This window comes from Melopsittacus undulatus, chromosome 3 (assembly GCF_012275295.1).
Source record: "Melopsittacus undulatus isolate bMelUnd1 chromosome 3, bMelUnd1.mat.Z, whole genome shotgun sequence".
NCBI classification, from domain to species: Eukaryota; Metazoa; Chordata; class Aves; order Psittaciformes; family Psittaculidae; genus Melopsittacus; species Melopsittacus undulatus.
The window spans coordinates 27,579,378-27,594,030 of NC_047529.1; the positions used below are offsets into that span (position 1 = coordinate 27,579,378).

Below are 14,653 nucleotides of genomic sequence, written 5' to 3' on the forward strand. Positions count from 1 at the left end.
ATATAAAATCTGATAAAAATATGGAAAAGAAATATCTTGATTCTGAAATCTGTTTTTCTCTCCCATGAGTAATTACACAGTTAATCTTTAGCCATTTGGTAAGCAATGGATAAAAAACTGACACTGAGAAAATACTGAATCTTCTCACCTTGGCAAAGACTCCCCTTGTGGATCCATACCACTAAATATCAATATACAAGGCAAACCTTCCAATTCCAAATAGGTCTGTGGCCTCCAATCTACATCTTCAATTTTCTGCCAGACCTGTATAAGGTAAAAAACACTGTTGGACATATTTATATGGCACAAATAAAACCCCAGAAATATATTCTGTTGGCATCCATTATATGAACCAGTTTGTACAGCGGATGTATGTTCCACCAAGGGATGAGACAGATGGAAGACAATTTCAGCATAGGTAGAATGCAGAAGTCCTAGATGATTACAGGTAACAATCTACCTGCTGTAAATGTGAGGAGATTTGGACATTATTGTTCCAGCATGAAAAGCCTCCCAGCTTCACACCTGCATAGAGCACTGAAGCCATGGCACGGGTAGGTAGAGTGGATATGGTACAGTGAGTGGACAGTAAAGCTGAGTAGGAGCTTTGAGGGAGAGAATGGTACAAAGGGTTGCTTCTTGTGGCAGATAATGTATGGATGTCTGATTCTTCCAAGGAAGAAAAGCAGCTAAGAATAAAACTTTTTCCATCTTCAAGGAATAGGGGAAAGCTGGAAGTGTTCAACATATGTTCAACACACACATACCACTGTCCTCACCTGCTACCTTCTGAAGTTTCCTGCTCTCTCCCAAAGCTATCAGTTTTCCTGATAACTTCATGAGAAGTTTGATAACTAGATCTATTGTTTGATTGTTTAGCATCTGCCTGTACTGTTTTACTCACACCAGTCAGTCTTTCTTTTTTTCTGTAAGACTTATCTACAGTTAAGGAGTACACAATAGAACCAATGGTACAACAACTCAGACTCTGACATTTGTATAGTTACGTATGTCAGAGAAGATAACCAGGATGTGATTCAGAACTAATACTGATTTTTCAGAATAAGTTATGCTTCATTTATAGCAGAATGAGATCAGTATTTGGCCCTGGATCTCAAATTACTTCATCTGACATGTATTGAATTAGGCACAGTACAGAGGATGCCATAATATATATTACACCATCCTATAATGTGAATACATTTTTGCTTCGGTGATCAGATGATGGTAGTTTTATGAAAAGCAAGGGAGTATCAAAGGCTTTTGTTAAACAGATGACCCATGACTCTGGACCGAAAGGATATATGTTAATCCATAAACCCACACATGGTCCAGAAAGCATAAAATTCTGAGCCGTGAATTATGGGGTGCCCTGAACCCGTGACTAGCATTGCTGATTTGGTGCCTTCATGCCACCTGCTGGTGATAAAAATAATATAATTTTCAATTGGTCTCTGATTAAAATCTTTTTGCTGTGACGATTTTGTAAGAACATTCTGCTAAAAGTGCAGCATTTTTATTTGGTTTTTATTTGGCTTTTTTTCCTTATTGCTTATGGTTTCTGTAGATAAGAGCAGTTCAACTTTTTGTTGAACTTTTTCTGTTTGGGAGGGTTGCTGGTGGAAGTCGTGTTCTAGCCATAGAAGTTAATACTCCACTGAGCATTACCCAGGGTAGGACAGTAGAGGTGTCACATAGGGTAGGACTAAAAGTTATACTCCTTATAGTAGTTTTCATTTCTAGTAGTAAGATCCACACTTCAGCTTAGGGTCATAATTCTCACCAGTAAGTCTCCCTACCTACCCATCTAATGAAGTTTCCCAGTATATGTCCTTCTGCACGTTACCTTTAGTTGCTCCACAAAGTGCTTCCCTATTGTGATTCCAGAATTAGGACTTCCTAAGATTATTTCGAAGTTATCTTCAAGAGCTAGTCTTTCCCTTACATTATGCAGACGCTCATATGCCACTGCAGCCAGTGGAGTACATGGAATTCTCAATACCACCATGAGGCCATGACCACTGGGACATTGTCTTGAAGAGTTTATGAGGTTTTGGGTGATTTCCAGAGTTTCAACTGAGGTGTAATTCTTCATTTGAGAAAGACCACACACTGCCATCATAGCTGCAGAGTAATGCTGTATGAGGACAAAAGTCCTTATCACTGCACTGTGTAATCTGGGGAACCTGAAATAAATGGCAAATTAAACAGGGAAGTATTAAAGGCTAAAGTGAGAAAGTAATTTTTTACAAAATATAGCAAACTCAGGATTTTCTCCTGTAAAGAATCCTTCCTATCTACTACAAAACAGAATCTCACCAAACTGCAGTTGGATATTCTTTACAAGAATCATTTCACAATCAGGATTGATGACGTCCCTCCATTTCTTAGTAAAGGTGTACTAAGCAAAGAGTCCAGTAAGGTTATGTCACTTTAATCTACCAAGGCTTTACTGCTGTTACAAAATTAATCACAGAATATTTGCTAAAGCACTCAGTAATAACATCCATCAAAATTATATTCTCTTATCAATGAAAATAGTATTCTTCATTATGTGTTATTCTTACGGAGTGTGAGGAGTAATGGAGTGTTTCTCTTTTTTTTTAACAAAGCCCTTAATCAACTTACTCTTATTTCCAAGAGGACCAATACATAAGCAGTATCTAACAAGCACTCCAAGTTCCCAAGCCCAGATACATCCTCTCTCAATCCCCAATCTATGGAAGGGAGAGATGTGGATATATAATAGTTTCCTGCAGTTTTCACATAAATGAAACCTACATGCACAGTAAAAAGAGGAACTATGTCTTGCTCAGAGAAGTGCCTGATGTGTGATCAGAGTTCCAAGGCACCTTGTAACAAGCTCCATCAGTTAAGTGCAGATGCACTCGTCTCCCAGCTAGCAGTTCAAATTCACAAGATACTTCTTGTCCTGTCTCGTTCTTCTTACAGATCCCAAAGGGTTCATCCACAGCTGCAGGCACACGCATAATGTGTCACTACTCTTATGAAGGTATTCTAGACTTGCTGCACATGGACCAAGGAAAACTGATGATGTATTTTCGAGCTCTGAAGATTTTGTCACTGATTCAAGTGTACAAACCACAGTGATATGTCTACTTCTCTTTGTGGTCCACATGCAGTATACACAAATTCTGTATATCAAAATCAGCCAGGGTCAGCAAGTGACAATATAGGACAACATAGTAAGCCATTTGAAACTACTTGATGATGCCATGTCGAATTATTATAATATAGAAGCACCTACTGGCCACAGCAAGAACACACTCTAATTGAGCTAAACAGTCTGCATGTTCACAGCAAGATGCAGCCTAGACTGATTACAGGCCAAATATATACGAAAAAAGTGGAAGAATAAGAACAGGTGAAATGTCCTTCCATACACTGCTGATCTGTGGGACAGTGAGGTAAAAAAACAAACCAAACCAACAAGTAAATGAGGGCACCCTACCTCTTTCCCACAGCCATGACCATTGCTTCAAAAGAGCTGTCATACCGAAGCAGTGGAATACTATGTCCAGAGAGGGTGGACTCAATGAATTCTGACAGTCCAAAGTATTTCTTGTTTTCATGGTATAAATCTACACCCTAAAGCAAATGAAGTAATAAAAATATAAAGGTAAATTCTAACAATTATAAATTTACAATTGATTAACCGTTGGTATCTGATGTTTTTGCAGTCACGTTCTTTAATAAGCATACATCTACTCAGACATATGAAAACAAGGAGAGAAAGAAACAGGATTAGGTTTTTTGAGAGAAAAGATGTTTGGCCCAATTTTTCCTCATTCCTTTCTCTCTATATATATACAGAACAGCTATGTATGGAATAAATATGCACACATATGTAGAAAATCCATGTATGTACATGTATTTATGCACTAATGCACTAGAGAAAGACTGTCAGATGGTTTCCATTTATGTAGCTCAAAGATTTTCAGCAGAGCTACTGCATTTTACAGAAAATATTAAAAGAACAAATCAAAAAAGCCAAAAAATGACAGGATATGCAAAGGGGAAAAGAACTTGCCACAGACTGAACAAGAAAAAGATGCCATGCAAATTTCATTCTTGTTTACAAAAAACATGGTGCCTCCACAGTTTTGTCAAGTATGTAAATGCAAAATAACTTATGAAAAGATCAAAGCACCTTAAAGCATCCATCTTACATTGCTGTAGGAAGAAGGCCAGTGGATCTCATTGTAAGGGCTGATATGAGTATGCTGTGTCTGCAGTGCATAAGGGAAGGAAGTCACATGGAGGGTCACAATATTTGGTGCCTCTTTCACCTCTCTGCAGTTCAACAGTCTATCAACAAGTCCTGTAGACACTTCTGTTTGAGGATAAAGGCTATGCATAGCACTGCAAAAAAGAAACACAAAACTCTCCAAAGCGATTAGCACAAAAGAACATTTGTGTCAGTGGAATAGCTTTAACCTGGATGTGAAATTGAAGTTAAACACATACAAGAAACTTAGGGCTCTCTTCCTTGCCCTGCTTTTGTTGCATAGAGGAATGAGAAATGAAATGCAAATTATTTCACTGCAGCTGAAAATTTCTGTAAGTCTGATAATGTCCCCAGCTAACAAATTACCAGTCCCTTACAGCTATTGGAATATGAAAGACAAACAATGAATGGAAGCTGATGTTTGGGCAATTACCAATAGATACATAGTTCTGTAGTAGCTTTGGCTAGATTGCTAGTGCTGCCCTTAAGAAAATTTAATTCTTAGCTACAAAAATCAAGATAGAAAATGACAGACAGTAAGTCAGTATGACAGGAAAACAAGGGAAACTACCTGTGATAGAGCTATGTTGAAAGGGAGTAACAGTTATTGCTAGGGTAAATGCCAGTATCATGGAACACCTAGTGAATTCATGACAGTGTATCTGCTGTGACACTGTGGGCAATCCCAGGCAATTATGCTGATGCCTAAAGGCATCTCATTCAACTGAATTCAGTTAGATGGCATGAATCCTGCTATGCAGAATAGTCATTTAAATATTTGTCACATGCCTTTATTAGATAAGAGGAAAAAAATATCAGAGTTAAGCAGCAATACAGGTACTTCCCTGTCACTCAAGGATGTTATATGAATATATGTGACAGCTGTAATAGGTCATGTAAGTTCCTAAAATATAGAGGAGTTGAACAAGAAACCCTACATGAAAAAACATAATTCTGGTGAAAATCATAAATCTTAACCAATGTGAAAGACAAGACCTTGTAATTTCATTCACAAGCAAAATTCTGTAGTTTTGGGCTTCAGAAACATTACTGTGCTCTCAAAGTTGGAATATACTGGTGTTTCTGGAGTTCAGTATGTTCTCCAAGCTACGTAATGCCACAGGATCAAGAAAGGAAAAGCAGCCCAACTCCTCAGCAGGCAGTTTGTTGAGAAGCTGAGGAAACATGGCTCTTTTAGTGAAGAAATTACTTATGCATGTGAGCTGACAGAGAACTTAGTAGACACTGGACAGAAACCTCCCTGCTTCCCTGAGATGTCTGACATTAGGATGTATCCACAGAAGCTTTCAATTCTTACAAAATCTGTGATTCTTGATAGAAAAAAACATTGTACAGGAAAATTTTTAATCAGTTAACAAAATAAGAAGTCCTGTTGGCTTACTAGTTGTCTACTCACTGTGGAGGGGTTTTGCATGTTTCACAGCCCAGAGGACACTGACAGAGGATAGTGAGCTCTGTGTACTTTCACAGGAAGCTTTCCTTTGAACAGATTACAACCAGCCAAAAAAAACAATAGCTGTGGCTGACAGAAGATAAGAATGGTGAGCAAGAAAAGCTGACATGTCCCACTGAGGCATAATAAAATAATCAGGATAAAAATAAGTTATGAAGGACCTTAAAAGAAAACATGTTTATTCAGTGCATGGGAAGATAGAGTTAGCAGAAAGATGCAATCAAAGATGAAGGAAGGGATAAATAAAAAAGCTGATCTTGAGAGCTAATGCAAATAATACTAATTTCTCTAAAAAGAAGTTACAGATTTCTTACCTCATTAGGTCCCAGTGTGCATGATCATGGATTAGGACAAACAGAGTATGTGGATTCTGCATAGATTTATGTAAAAAGACTTTGAATTTAATCTGGGCCTCTGCATCTAGTTTCATAACATACTGTTCCACCCTCTGCTTTGTAAGATGGTCCTTTTCTAATCCAAGTTCTAACAAAATACCTACATAAATGGAACAAATGTCAGTATTACCAGGTAAAAATGCATTTAACAATATCCTATAAATCTGAAAAAAATGCTAACAACAAGCACCTGAGTGCCAGAGATGAAACAAAGTCTGCTGATAGGTCACTTCGGAGGGTGGAACACAGATCAAGAAATCAATTTTCTCAAAGGAACCCAAATCAAGATTTTGAGTGCTGGAGTCAGCAATTGAGCAAATATGAGACAGCAATTTCTGAGCCACCGCTAGCTGGAATGGACGAATCTCATGCCGTTCAATCTCATAACCTGGAAAAAGACAAAACTCTGTTTGGATATATGCCCAAAGTCTAATCTAACACAAAATGTTAGAGTCTGGCAAAGAATGACTGATCTACTCTTTAAGGTACTGTGTGCAATCTGTGTGCAATTTGCAAATAAATCTTTCTACATTAGGAATTTTGGTCCTATAAGTTTCTTAAATGAAAGTGAAATTGTGCAATAGCATTCTGCTACCACAGAAGTAAGAGAGCTTCAAAGACTACAACACCCAGTGGAAGGAAGCAGAGCATCCATCAGTGTAAATCTGAATATCCCAAGACCTGAGTTGGTGTTTGCCTCAGGACCTTTACTTTCAAGGCCTTAAGGCTCTGCCCAGATGGATCTAACTGCAAATTCAGAGACCTGGTCTCAAATGCCCAACTCCATGACCTCTGTGGAAAATGCTCCTTACTTACTTGTACACACAGCTACTCCGGTTCCATTAGATGCTGTTGATTTATTCACTGAAGCAGAAAGTGATGAAGATATATGCCCTTGGTTTTCCTGATAAAATTTCTCCAGCAAAAGATCAATGTCACCCTCTATCAAATTGAAGGGACAGTGAAATAAACATCCATGTTAATAAGGGTTGGATTTCATACTGATTTTTTTTAACATTTTAAAGAGCTTTATATATACTAGCTGGTTATCCTTGGCTTATTGGCTGTTTTACACAAGAACCCTCTCATTATTTTCTGTTGCATCCGTTTTTACAACATACTTCTAGTAAAATTCAAATCAAGCCAGGGAATGACAGAAAAGCTCTGCAGACCACTGGCTAGGGCATTTAAGGATGATAGAAATCTAGCCTCAAGGTCCTGATACATATCTGCAACAACAAAGACATGAAACTGGCTTATTGAATGTTCAGATCATGGAGCTGTACAGAATGGTTTGGGTTGGAAGGGACTTTAAAAGTCACTTAGTTTCAACCCCCCTGCCATGGGCAAGGACACTTTCCATTAGATCAGGCTGCTCAAAGCCCCATCCAACATTCATTTACATTGGCTGAGAAAAAAACAGTAAATCTGAATGATAAGTGTTTTTAAACCTTTGACGTTTTTGCAAGACAGAAAGAAAAATAATTCACTACAAAGCTAAAAGAGAAATATTAGTTTTGTAGCTCTACACAATGCTGAAGCAGGCAAGGTATGTCTTATTGAACTGTGTATATCTGCAAATACTTCCTATACTATTCAGCAGGGACCTTGCTTGCAGATGAAAGCTATGCAGGGAATGCAATATGTTTGTCCTAAGTATTTAGTATTTTCTCAGCAGTTGAAAAGATTCTTGAATATGTCTGCACTGAGCTCAGAAAGGCAGGGTCTGCCCTGTGAAGTGCAATCCAGTGAATATAGATGGCAACTATTTTCAGGATGCTTATTTACTTGTTTGGCTCAAACAGTAGCAATAGCAAAAGTGACTTCAAGAACCGCACTTTGAAGATACTAGGAACAGAAGCACTAACATAACTGTATGAGGGTTCAAGAAAAACAACCTTCTCCTAAGTGACCACTCAAAATATGATGCATCCAGCAGGGTGTTTGCAAGTACAGATTTACTGATGTGACATGAATGGCAAAGGGGACTGTGACATCCCACTGACACTGACAAATATGCTGCATTTGCTCTCATTGTGTGATATGGTTTAACTTTCCATGTGGCTGGCTATAAACCCAGGTAATACTGCCTGTAGTAATCCTCAGTACATTCAGTCATAAAAGGATGCAGTAACTCCTGCCCTCTGTGGTTGTCCTCTCTTTTCCATGCATCATGATCAAGTGCACAGTACAATAAGTTGAAAGGGCAAATCCTACTTTCGATAAAATAGCTTTGTACTATCATGATCTAAATAAATTCTGCTCTTAGAGCAAAAAGATTTATACATTCATATGGGTATGGTCTTGCACAGTATGTGGATGGATTTGCATAGTTAAGAACAATAAGCTTAGACATTTGATGGCATATTTTTATGAAACAGGGATTTTAGAAACTTATTTTTTAGGAGGAATTTCAATTCAAATGGACTTTCACATCTTGATTCTGCATTTTCTATATATATTTCTAATGATGTATTGCTTCCAGAAAGGTAATGGGCACAGCTAATTTCTCTGACTTTAAAGTATCAGGGACTTGAAAACATGCCTCTTTATAACCTGCTAGGTACCTGGGCAGAGTGTGCTAAAGAAGGACCCCAGAGTTTCCACTTTCCCTGTAACCAGCTGATAGTTAACTTCTTTTTGGTAGTCTGAAGGAGTGAGCATGCTCTCAGACAGAACTCTTGCCTGATACTTTCCTAAAAGAAAAAAAAAAAAAGTAATTTTTAAAGCAATTCAAAATAAAGTTTAAAATGTTCTAAGTGGTAATAAAAGTGCTACCCAGCTAAATGAATACCACACACACAAAAATGGCAGAGATGAGCCTCTTCTCTTTGCTACACAGGTATGCACCAGACACCATGAAGACAGATTCATGTTTTATAACCTTTACGTTTCTTGTCCAGTTTGGGAAATATATGCTGACACAGTATATAAAAAGACCATACAAATATTCAAAGGAATTGTCAGTTATCTTTCACCCATAATGAATCTTTGAATGGCTATTCAAATAATTTATTTTGTTATCAGCATAACCCTCAACAGGCTGTCAAAGGGAATGACACTGACAGACCATCGTTTAGAAGCTAAGAAAATGTTTGGTCCTCTGCTTGCAGTAATATCGCAGTCACCCGCAGCAAGAGAGCTTTATGCACTACCTGCACTGTAACTGGCTATTATTTTTGTAGTAGTGTTGGCTGGGATGACTTGGTGAGGACATAGGCAACACAGGCAGAATGCAATTTGCTGGGGAGAAACCCAGCTATGTAGCATCAGCTTGCCTTCATCACATCCTATTACTTGTTGGTCAAAGCTCTGCCTTTTGAAGTAGTTTACTGGAACTTCAACAGAACTCCTCATAGCACTGGATTACTCTATGTTGCCTAGAGATACTCCCTTGGGATCTCACCTGTTATCACAATGCAGGAATCAATAGCTCGATTTCTACTGGCACATATGATCACCACATAGTTTGTCTTTATTAACTTTCCTTCAATGAGTAGCTTAAACATTTCTGAAAGACCTTCAGCCAGAGAGTAGCTACACTCGATGATATGGACACTATTGTTACAGGAGCTAGCAGCGAGGCCTGCCAGCCAGGGAAGCTGGGCTGAAGTCACTGGTGTGATCTGGGTGGGCACTTGAGGGAAGGTCTGTGGGACAGCCTGTTGGTACTGACGGATTTCAGACAGATGTGATTCCCTCCACGAACGCATGAATATTTGCTCCAAATCCTCAATCAAAGGAACCTGGTCCGAGGCTAAATAAATATATTAAGAGAAAAGTAGTATGAAACAATACCATCTGGTTAACCGTTGCATTACAGACTTCTTTGTTTTTCAAAACATGCCCCTCTTTAGAGATTACCATGTCTCAGATTTATGCATGCAGGAATATTGCCTTCAGCAGATGTGACCCAAATCTTCCATTCTGAAATGACTTTGTGGTACTCAAGTAAAGCTGCCCTAATTGGAACCTTAAGTATCAGTAATTAAAAATATTGAAGAGGTTGGGTACTGCCTGTCTTGGCATAATACTACTTCTAAACCACAGACTCTGTATAAAAGCAGCAAATTATACCTCTCTTCTTTTTTTTGTCTTTATTTGCTATTGTCCCAGATTATAGGAGAAGATGAACTTTGTTTATATTCCAAACTGTCTGGTCTTCAAGATCTGATTATTTAGTTCTCTTTCATTTCCACAAATGAAAATGTTTCATATCACATTACATATCACTTAAGATTGATGTTTCATATTCTTCTGCCCTAATATTCCCTTTCTCATTTGTCAGCATGTAATATATTCACTGCAGTCTATGTGGATGTAAAATAATATTACCTAGTTGAACAAGGTAGTAGACAGTCAGTAGGAGCTGCATTTCCTCTGAAATAGGCTGTATTGTGGAGGCACCATATTGTTCATATGCTTTAGATAAAGACTGTGAGTTTCTGTAGCAGGTATACAACAAAGGACTCACTATCACATCGTTAATGTTCCCACAAAGATAAGGGAAGTTTCCATGACCTACAAAATGAGCAATGTTTGTACAGATCACATTAATTTCATAATCTCCCATGTATGCATTAAACAGTAAACTTTTGCATTTAATAGTAAACCTATGCATTTTATAGGTTTAATAGTAAACCTATGCATTTAATAGTAAACCTTTTAAAATGGACACTTTAGCAGTGTTTCGCAATAAGACATATCTTTATATCCCTTAAAAAAAAGTTATAAGGCCTTGGAGGGTGGGGGCTTTACCTTTTAAAATAACTGGCTTTGCTTTACAGATTTTCAGCAAGTTGTCAGGAACTGAGACTGGCTCTCCTGAGCCCACCATCGGAGATGAGGCTGGCCCCACCAAAGCAGACTGTGGTAAAGAAGATAGGCTTCCTCCATCTAAGATTTTAGATGTATTGTTACTGGAGTCAGGTCTAATAATGACTTCCTCAAAGAAAAGTGATTTAACATCATCTCATAACTACATTTGGCATCAGTATTAAATGCTTTTTATGGTTACACACATTTCATGAGTGGTTACTACAACCCGTACTACTATGCTAACTTTCTGGGAGGACCAATTATATTGTAGCAACCTTGAACATGACACATGCATCTAAAGATTGTGAAATGTTTATAAACAAACAGATATGCATGCAAGAATACAGAAACTTATGTGATATCAGTGCACAAATAGTTATGATTTGTGTTCTGTATGCTTTGTTTCACTACTTCTAAACAGAAAAAGTTAAGTTTCAACATTTGGTCAATTGTAAATTCTTTACAGTAATTTTAATTAAAAAAAAAAAAACTTTTAAAGAAAAAAAAACTGGGAAATAGGTTTATTTCACTGCATGTCACTCCAATCTGTGTCTAGACTACAAAATCCAAATGCCAAGAAAACTGTGACAAGTAACTGAAACAATGGATGGTACCTTGACCTGAGTTATGACACTGCCTTTAATATCCCAAAGGTATTTTGGTGTCTAAAGATGGACTCAGGCATGTGTAGGGATTTATCACTAATGACTTGATGTCTGAAACTTGATGAGACTTAAGCTCAGAGCATCAATGAGAAATCAGTGGAAATGAAGCACCTAAATGTAGGTGAGCATGTAGGTATCAAACACCTTCCAGAACTCTAATATGAATCTGCATGCATCCTTAAAATATTGCCTCTTTTCCCCCATTATTTTTTGAATTATGAAACAAACATTACCATTACCTTAGGTATAGCTTACCATTTTTAATTCTGTTTGCAGCCTGTGGGTTGAGCTGCAAGTTCCAAGTTTCAGTAGATGATGGAGATTCTGGTGACCAACCTTTATGGCGCTTTTTTGGAGGCCCTGTATTTGTTAAAGTGCCTGAATAACAGTAACATTTCATAAAAGCATTAGAATTAATGAATGAGGGTCTGTGTATGATAATTCAATATGTCTTGTGCATTACATACTGTGGTAGACAGAGTCAACTCCATGAATATAATTTTATTATGGGTTTTCTTTTACTGTGTTATGTCCTGCTTAAATTTCTTGGAACTTTCTGGTGCAGAGAATTCTTAATTATCTAGGTAGACTTCATTTATTTTATGCCAATGTTTTCCCTATACTAAGAATGATGTAGTAAGAATGAGACATGTACTAAGAATTAAGGGGGGGACATGTACTAAGTGTTAAGGTTTTGAAGTCAACACTCTGGGCATTTTGCTCCTTTCATTTCTGAATACATGACACAGTGTTTCATGTAAGTTATCTCAAAATAAAATTCTCCAGGGGTTCAGGGTAATATTAATAATGACCTGAGTTCTTTTCAACAGTTTTCCCTCTTAAGGGATTTTTGCCACTTCTTGCTGCTTACCATCTTCAGCTTTATGTTATTCCATATAACTCCTCGCATATACTTCTGTACTTTCCTTCTCTCCACATGTAGCTTCAACACGTTTGTCTGTAAAACCTGTCTGTAAAACCTGTCTGTAACTTTCTCACAGCTTTTCTAGGAGTTCCTGATGATTAATTTCTTGAATTAACTTTCATTAATTTCTCTTCTTGTGCACCCCTGCTAATTCCCAGAATGATGTTTTAACTAACAGCAAGCATTTCTAATTATTGTGAGTCAATAAAGAGAGAGGATATCTCTGCTCACTGTCTTGCAGGATTGAGCTATTTCTATTTCTGAACACAGCTATGCAGAAATTGTAACACTACTTCACACTGTCTGGCTGTATCGCCTGGGAGAATGGCTAGTCCCACATAAAATGTAAGACAGAGTAAGAATCTTATCTAAAAAGGGGGGGGGGGTATTTTTTCAAAAGATATTGAAACTGAAAAGAAACCTGAAATCTTCTGATATAGAATAAAATTGCTCACTGGCAGGAGAACCTTAAATACAGGTTTTCAATTACTTTGTTCTTTCAACGTTTACCATGTGAGGGCAGTATTTAGCCATTTGCGCCATTCATTCTTGAATTTCGTTTCCTGGCATAAGGTTGAGACGAGTCACAAGATAGAGCAATACAAAGAACTTTTATTACAAAATGCCATCTTCTTTCCTATGAATAAGTTATATGTGGAAGTAATCAATCTGAAATGAATCGGCAATAATATGTTGCTGCATAGAAGAAAGAGATCAAGAACCTGAATATCCACAGAAGAATTTGGCTGTGATACCAGCAGGGAAACTTGGAAAGATTTATTGTAAAATAGAGCTATAGCATACTTGTAGCTATAGTGAAGACTAACTCTCCTGGTTAAACAAGCCAGTGGCACATAATATAGTTTGTGACAGAAAATAACACAAAACATGGTAATAATAGTGAAGTGAGGACAGGTTTTTTAATTTGGAACCAGTTGCCACTCTAGTGCTCCATCCCAAGGTGAACTGCAACACAGGAATTATCCTACGAGTGATTACTTATAAATCTTTCTTAATTCCCTTCACAAAACCTGTTGGTGTTATTGATGCAAAGTAACACAGTTTTTTAAGAATCTGGACTCAGTATCTAGTCTGTAGTTCTATGAAAGGAGCAAACCGTCAATATAACAAAAAACTTCCAAACAGTAATCTGAATGGTAACAAGGCTACGGCTGAAAGCATTTAACATTTTTATTGTCTGCAAATTAACATAGAAAAAGGTGTTATGGTCAGAAAAGACTTGGAAAGGAATAGTAAATTCTATTCATACAAAAAATTATGATCATGATATCATTTGTTCAATGCTTCTATTATACCCACAGAATATAGACCTTAGAGTTATTAAATAACACATGCATAGATACCTAACACTGAAGGTCTTGTCAGAACAGACGTGTTATTTTTCACCAACTGCTGTTTAGGTGATTCCTTGCCGTTATAAACTGCTGAGCTTAACGCTGCTGTTGAAGGGACATGATCTGTGGCTGCAGCTGGAAAGAAAAGAATAAAGTGTTTACAGTAAACATTTCTAGGTCAAGACCCCCAGCAGATGCAATAAACTGATCCCTTGATCATTTACTTTAACAGGGCTATGGGGATATGCTGAGAGTGAATGCAATGGTGAATGAAGCAAACCCACTTCTGTACTCATACCAGATTATTGCTGTCTACTCCCAGTTAAGTGCCTGGGAAAAAACAGACTCTACAATTAAATACATATGTCAGATTATGTTAGCTTCTCTGCAGGTGCACTCTAGCTTTTACGTGAAGTTTACTCAAGAACCAGCTATAAGAGTGAGAGAAGTTGTTTAAATTTTACCAAGAAGATTCTAAGCCTCTATTCCAATTTGACATTTTTCCAAGCTTCTTTTTAACTACGCTCTTAGAAAAAGAGAGATTTCCTCAAGCATCATAGGTTTGTAATTCTGTAGCTTTTTCATATATGTAACCTCTGACCCCTCCCAAAAAAATGCTGATCTCCTATTAAAAAGAGATTAATGACTTGTTCTGGAGGGGTACCAGTATTCCAGGTCTATTGTCTAGTTTAACAAGTTTCTGTCTCTCCTGTGTGAATCCCTGTAATAGTCACAAGACACTGAAGAGTTATTTTCATTCTGAAGAAGCTCA

At 37.5% G+C, this 14,653-nt stretch overlaps 1 protein-coding gene across 3 annotated transcripts in view; it reads right to left on the reverse strand.

The window, feature by feature from the left end:
* GREB1 (growth regulating estrogen receptor binding 1) overlaps positions 1-14,653 on the reverse strand; it is a 52,039-nt gene that overhangs the window by 23,734 nt on the left and 13,652 nt on the right. For all 3 annotated transcript variants that reach the window (XM_005143306.3, XM_031043938.2, XM_031043937.2), the window contains exons 6-18: positions 13,891-14,016; positions 11,857-11,979; positions 10,877-11,014; positions 10,454-10,639; positions 9,525-9,875; positions 8,686-8,814; positions 6,935-7,060; positions 6,309-6,506; positions 6,038-6,218; positions 4,191-4,383; positions 3,473-3,609; positions 1,847-2,186; positions 149-264 (exon numbers count right to left, since the gene is read on the reverse strand). In XM_005143306.3, coding sequence (XP_005143363.2) covers positions 149-264; positions 1,847-2,186; positions 3,473-3,609; positions 4,191-4,383; positions 6,038-6,218; positions 6,309-6,506; positions 6,935-7,060; positions 8,686-8,814; positions 9,525-9,875; positions 10,454-10,639; positions 10,877-11,014; positions 11,857-11,979; positions 13,891-14,016 — 2,344 coding nt within the window. The remainder of the gene's footprint in view (positions 1-148; positions 265-1,846; positions 2,187-3,472; positions 3,610-4,190; positions 4,384-6,037; positions 6,219-6,308; positions 6,507-6,934; positions 7,061-8,685; positions 8,815-9,524; positions 9,876-10,453; positions 10,640-10,876; positions 11,015-11,856; positions 11,980-13,890; positions 14,017-14,653) is intronic.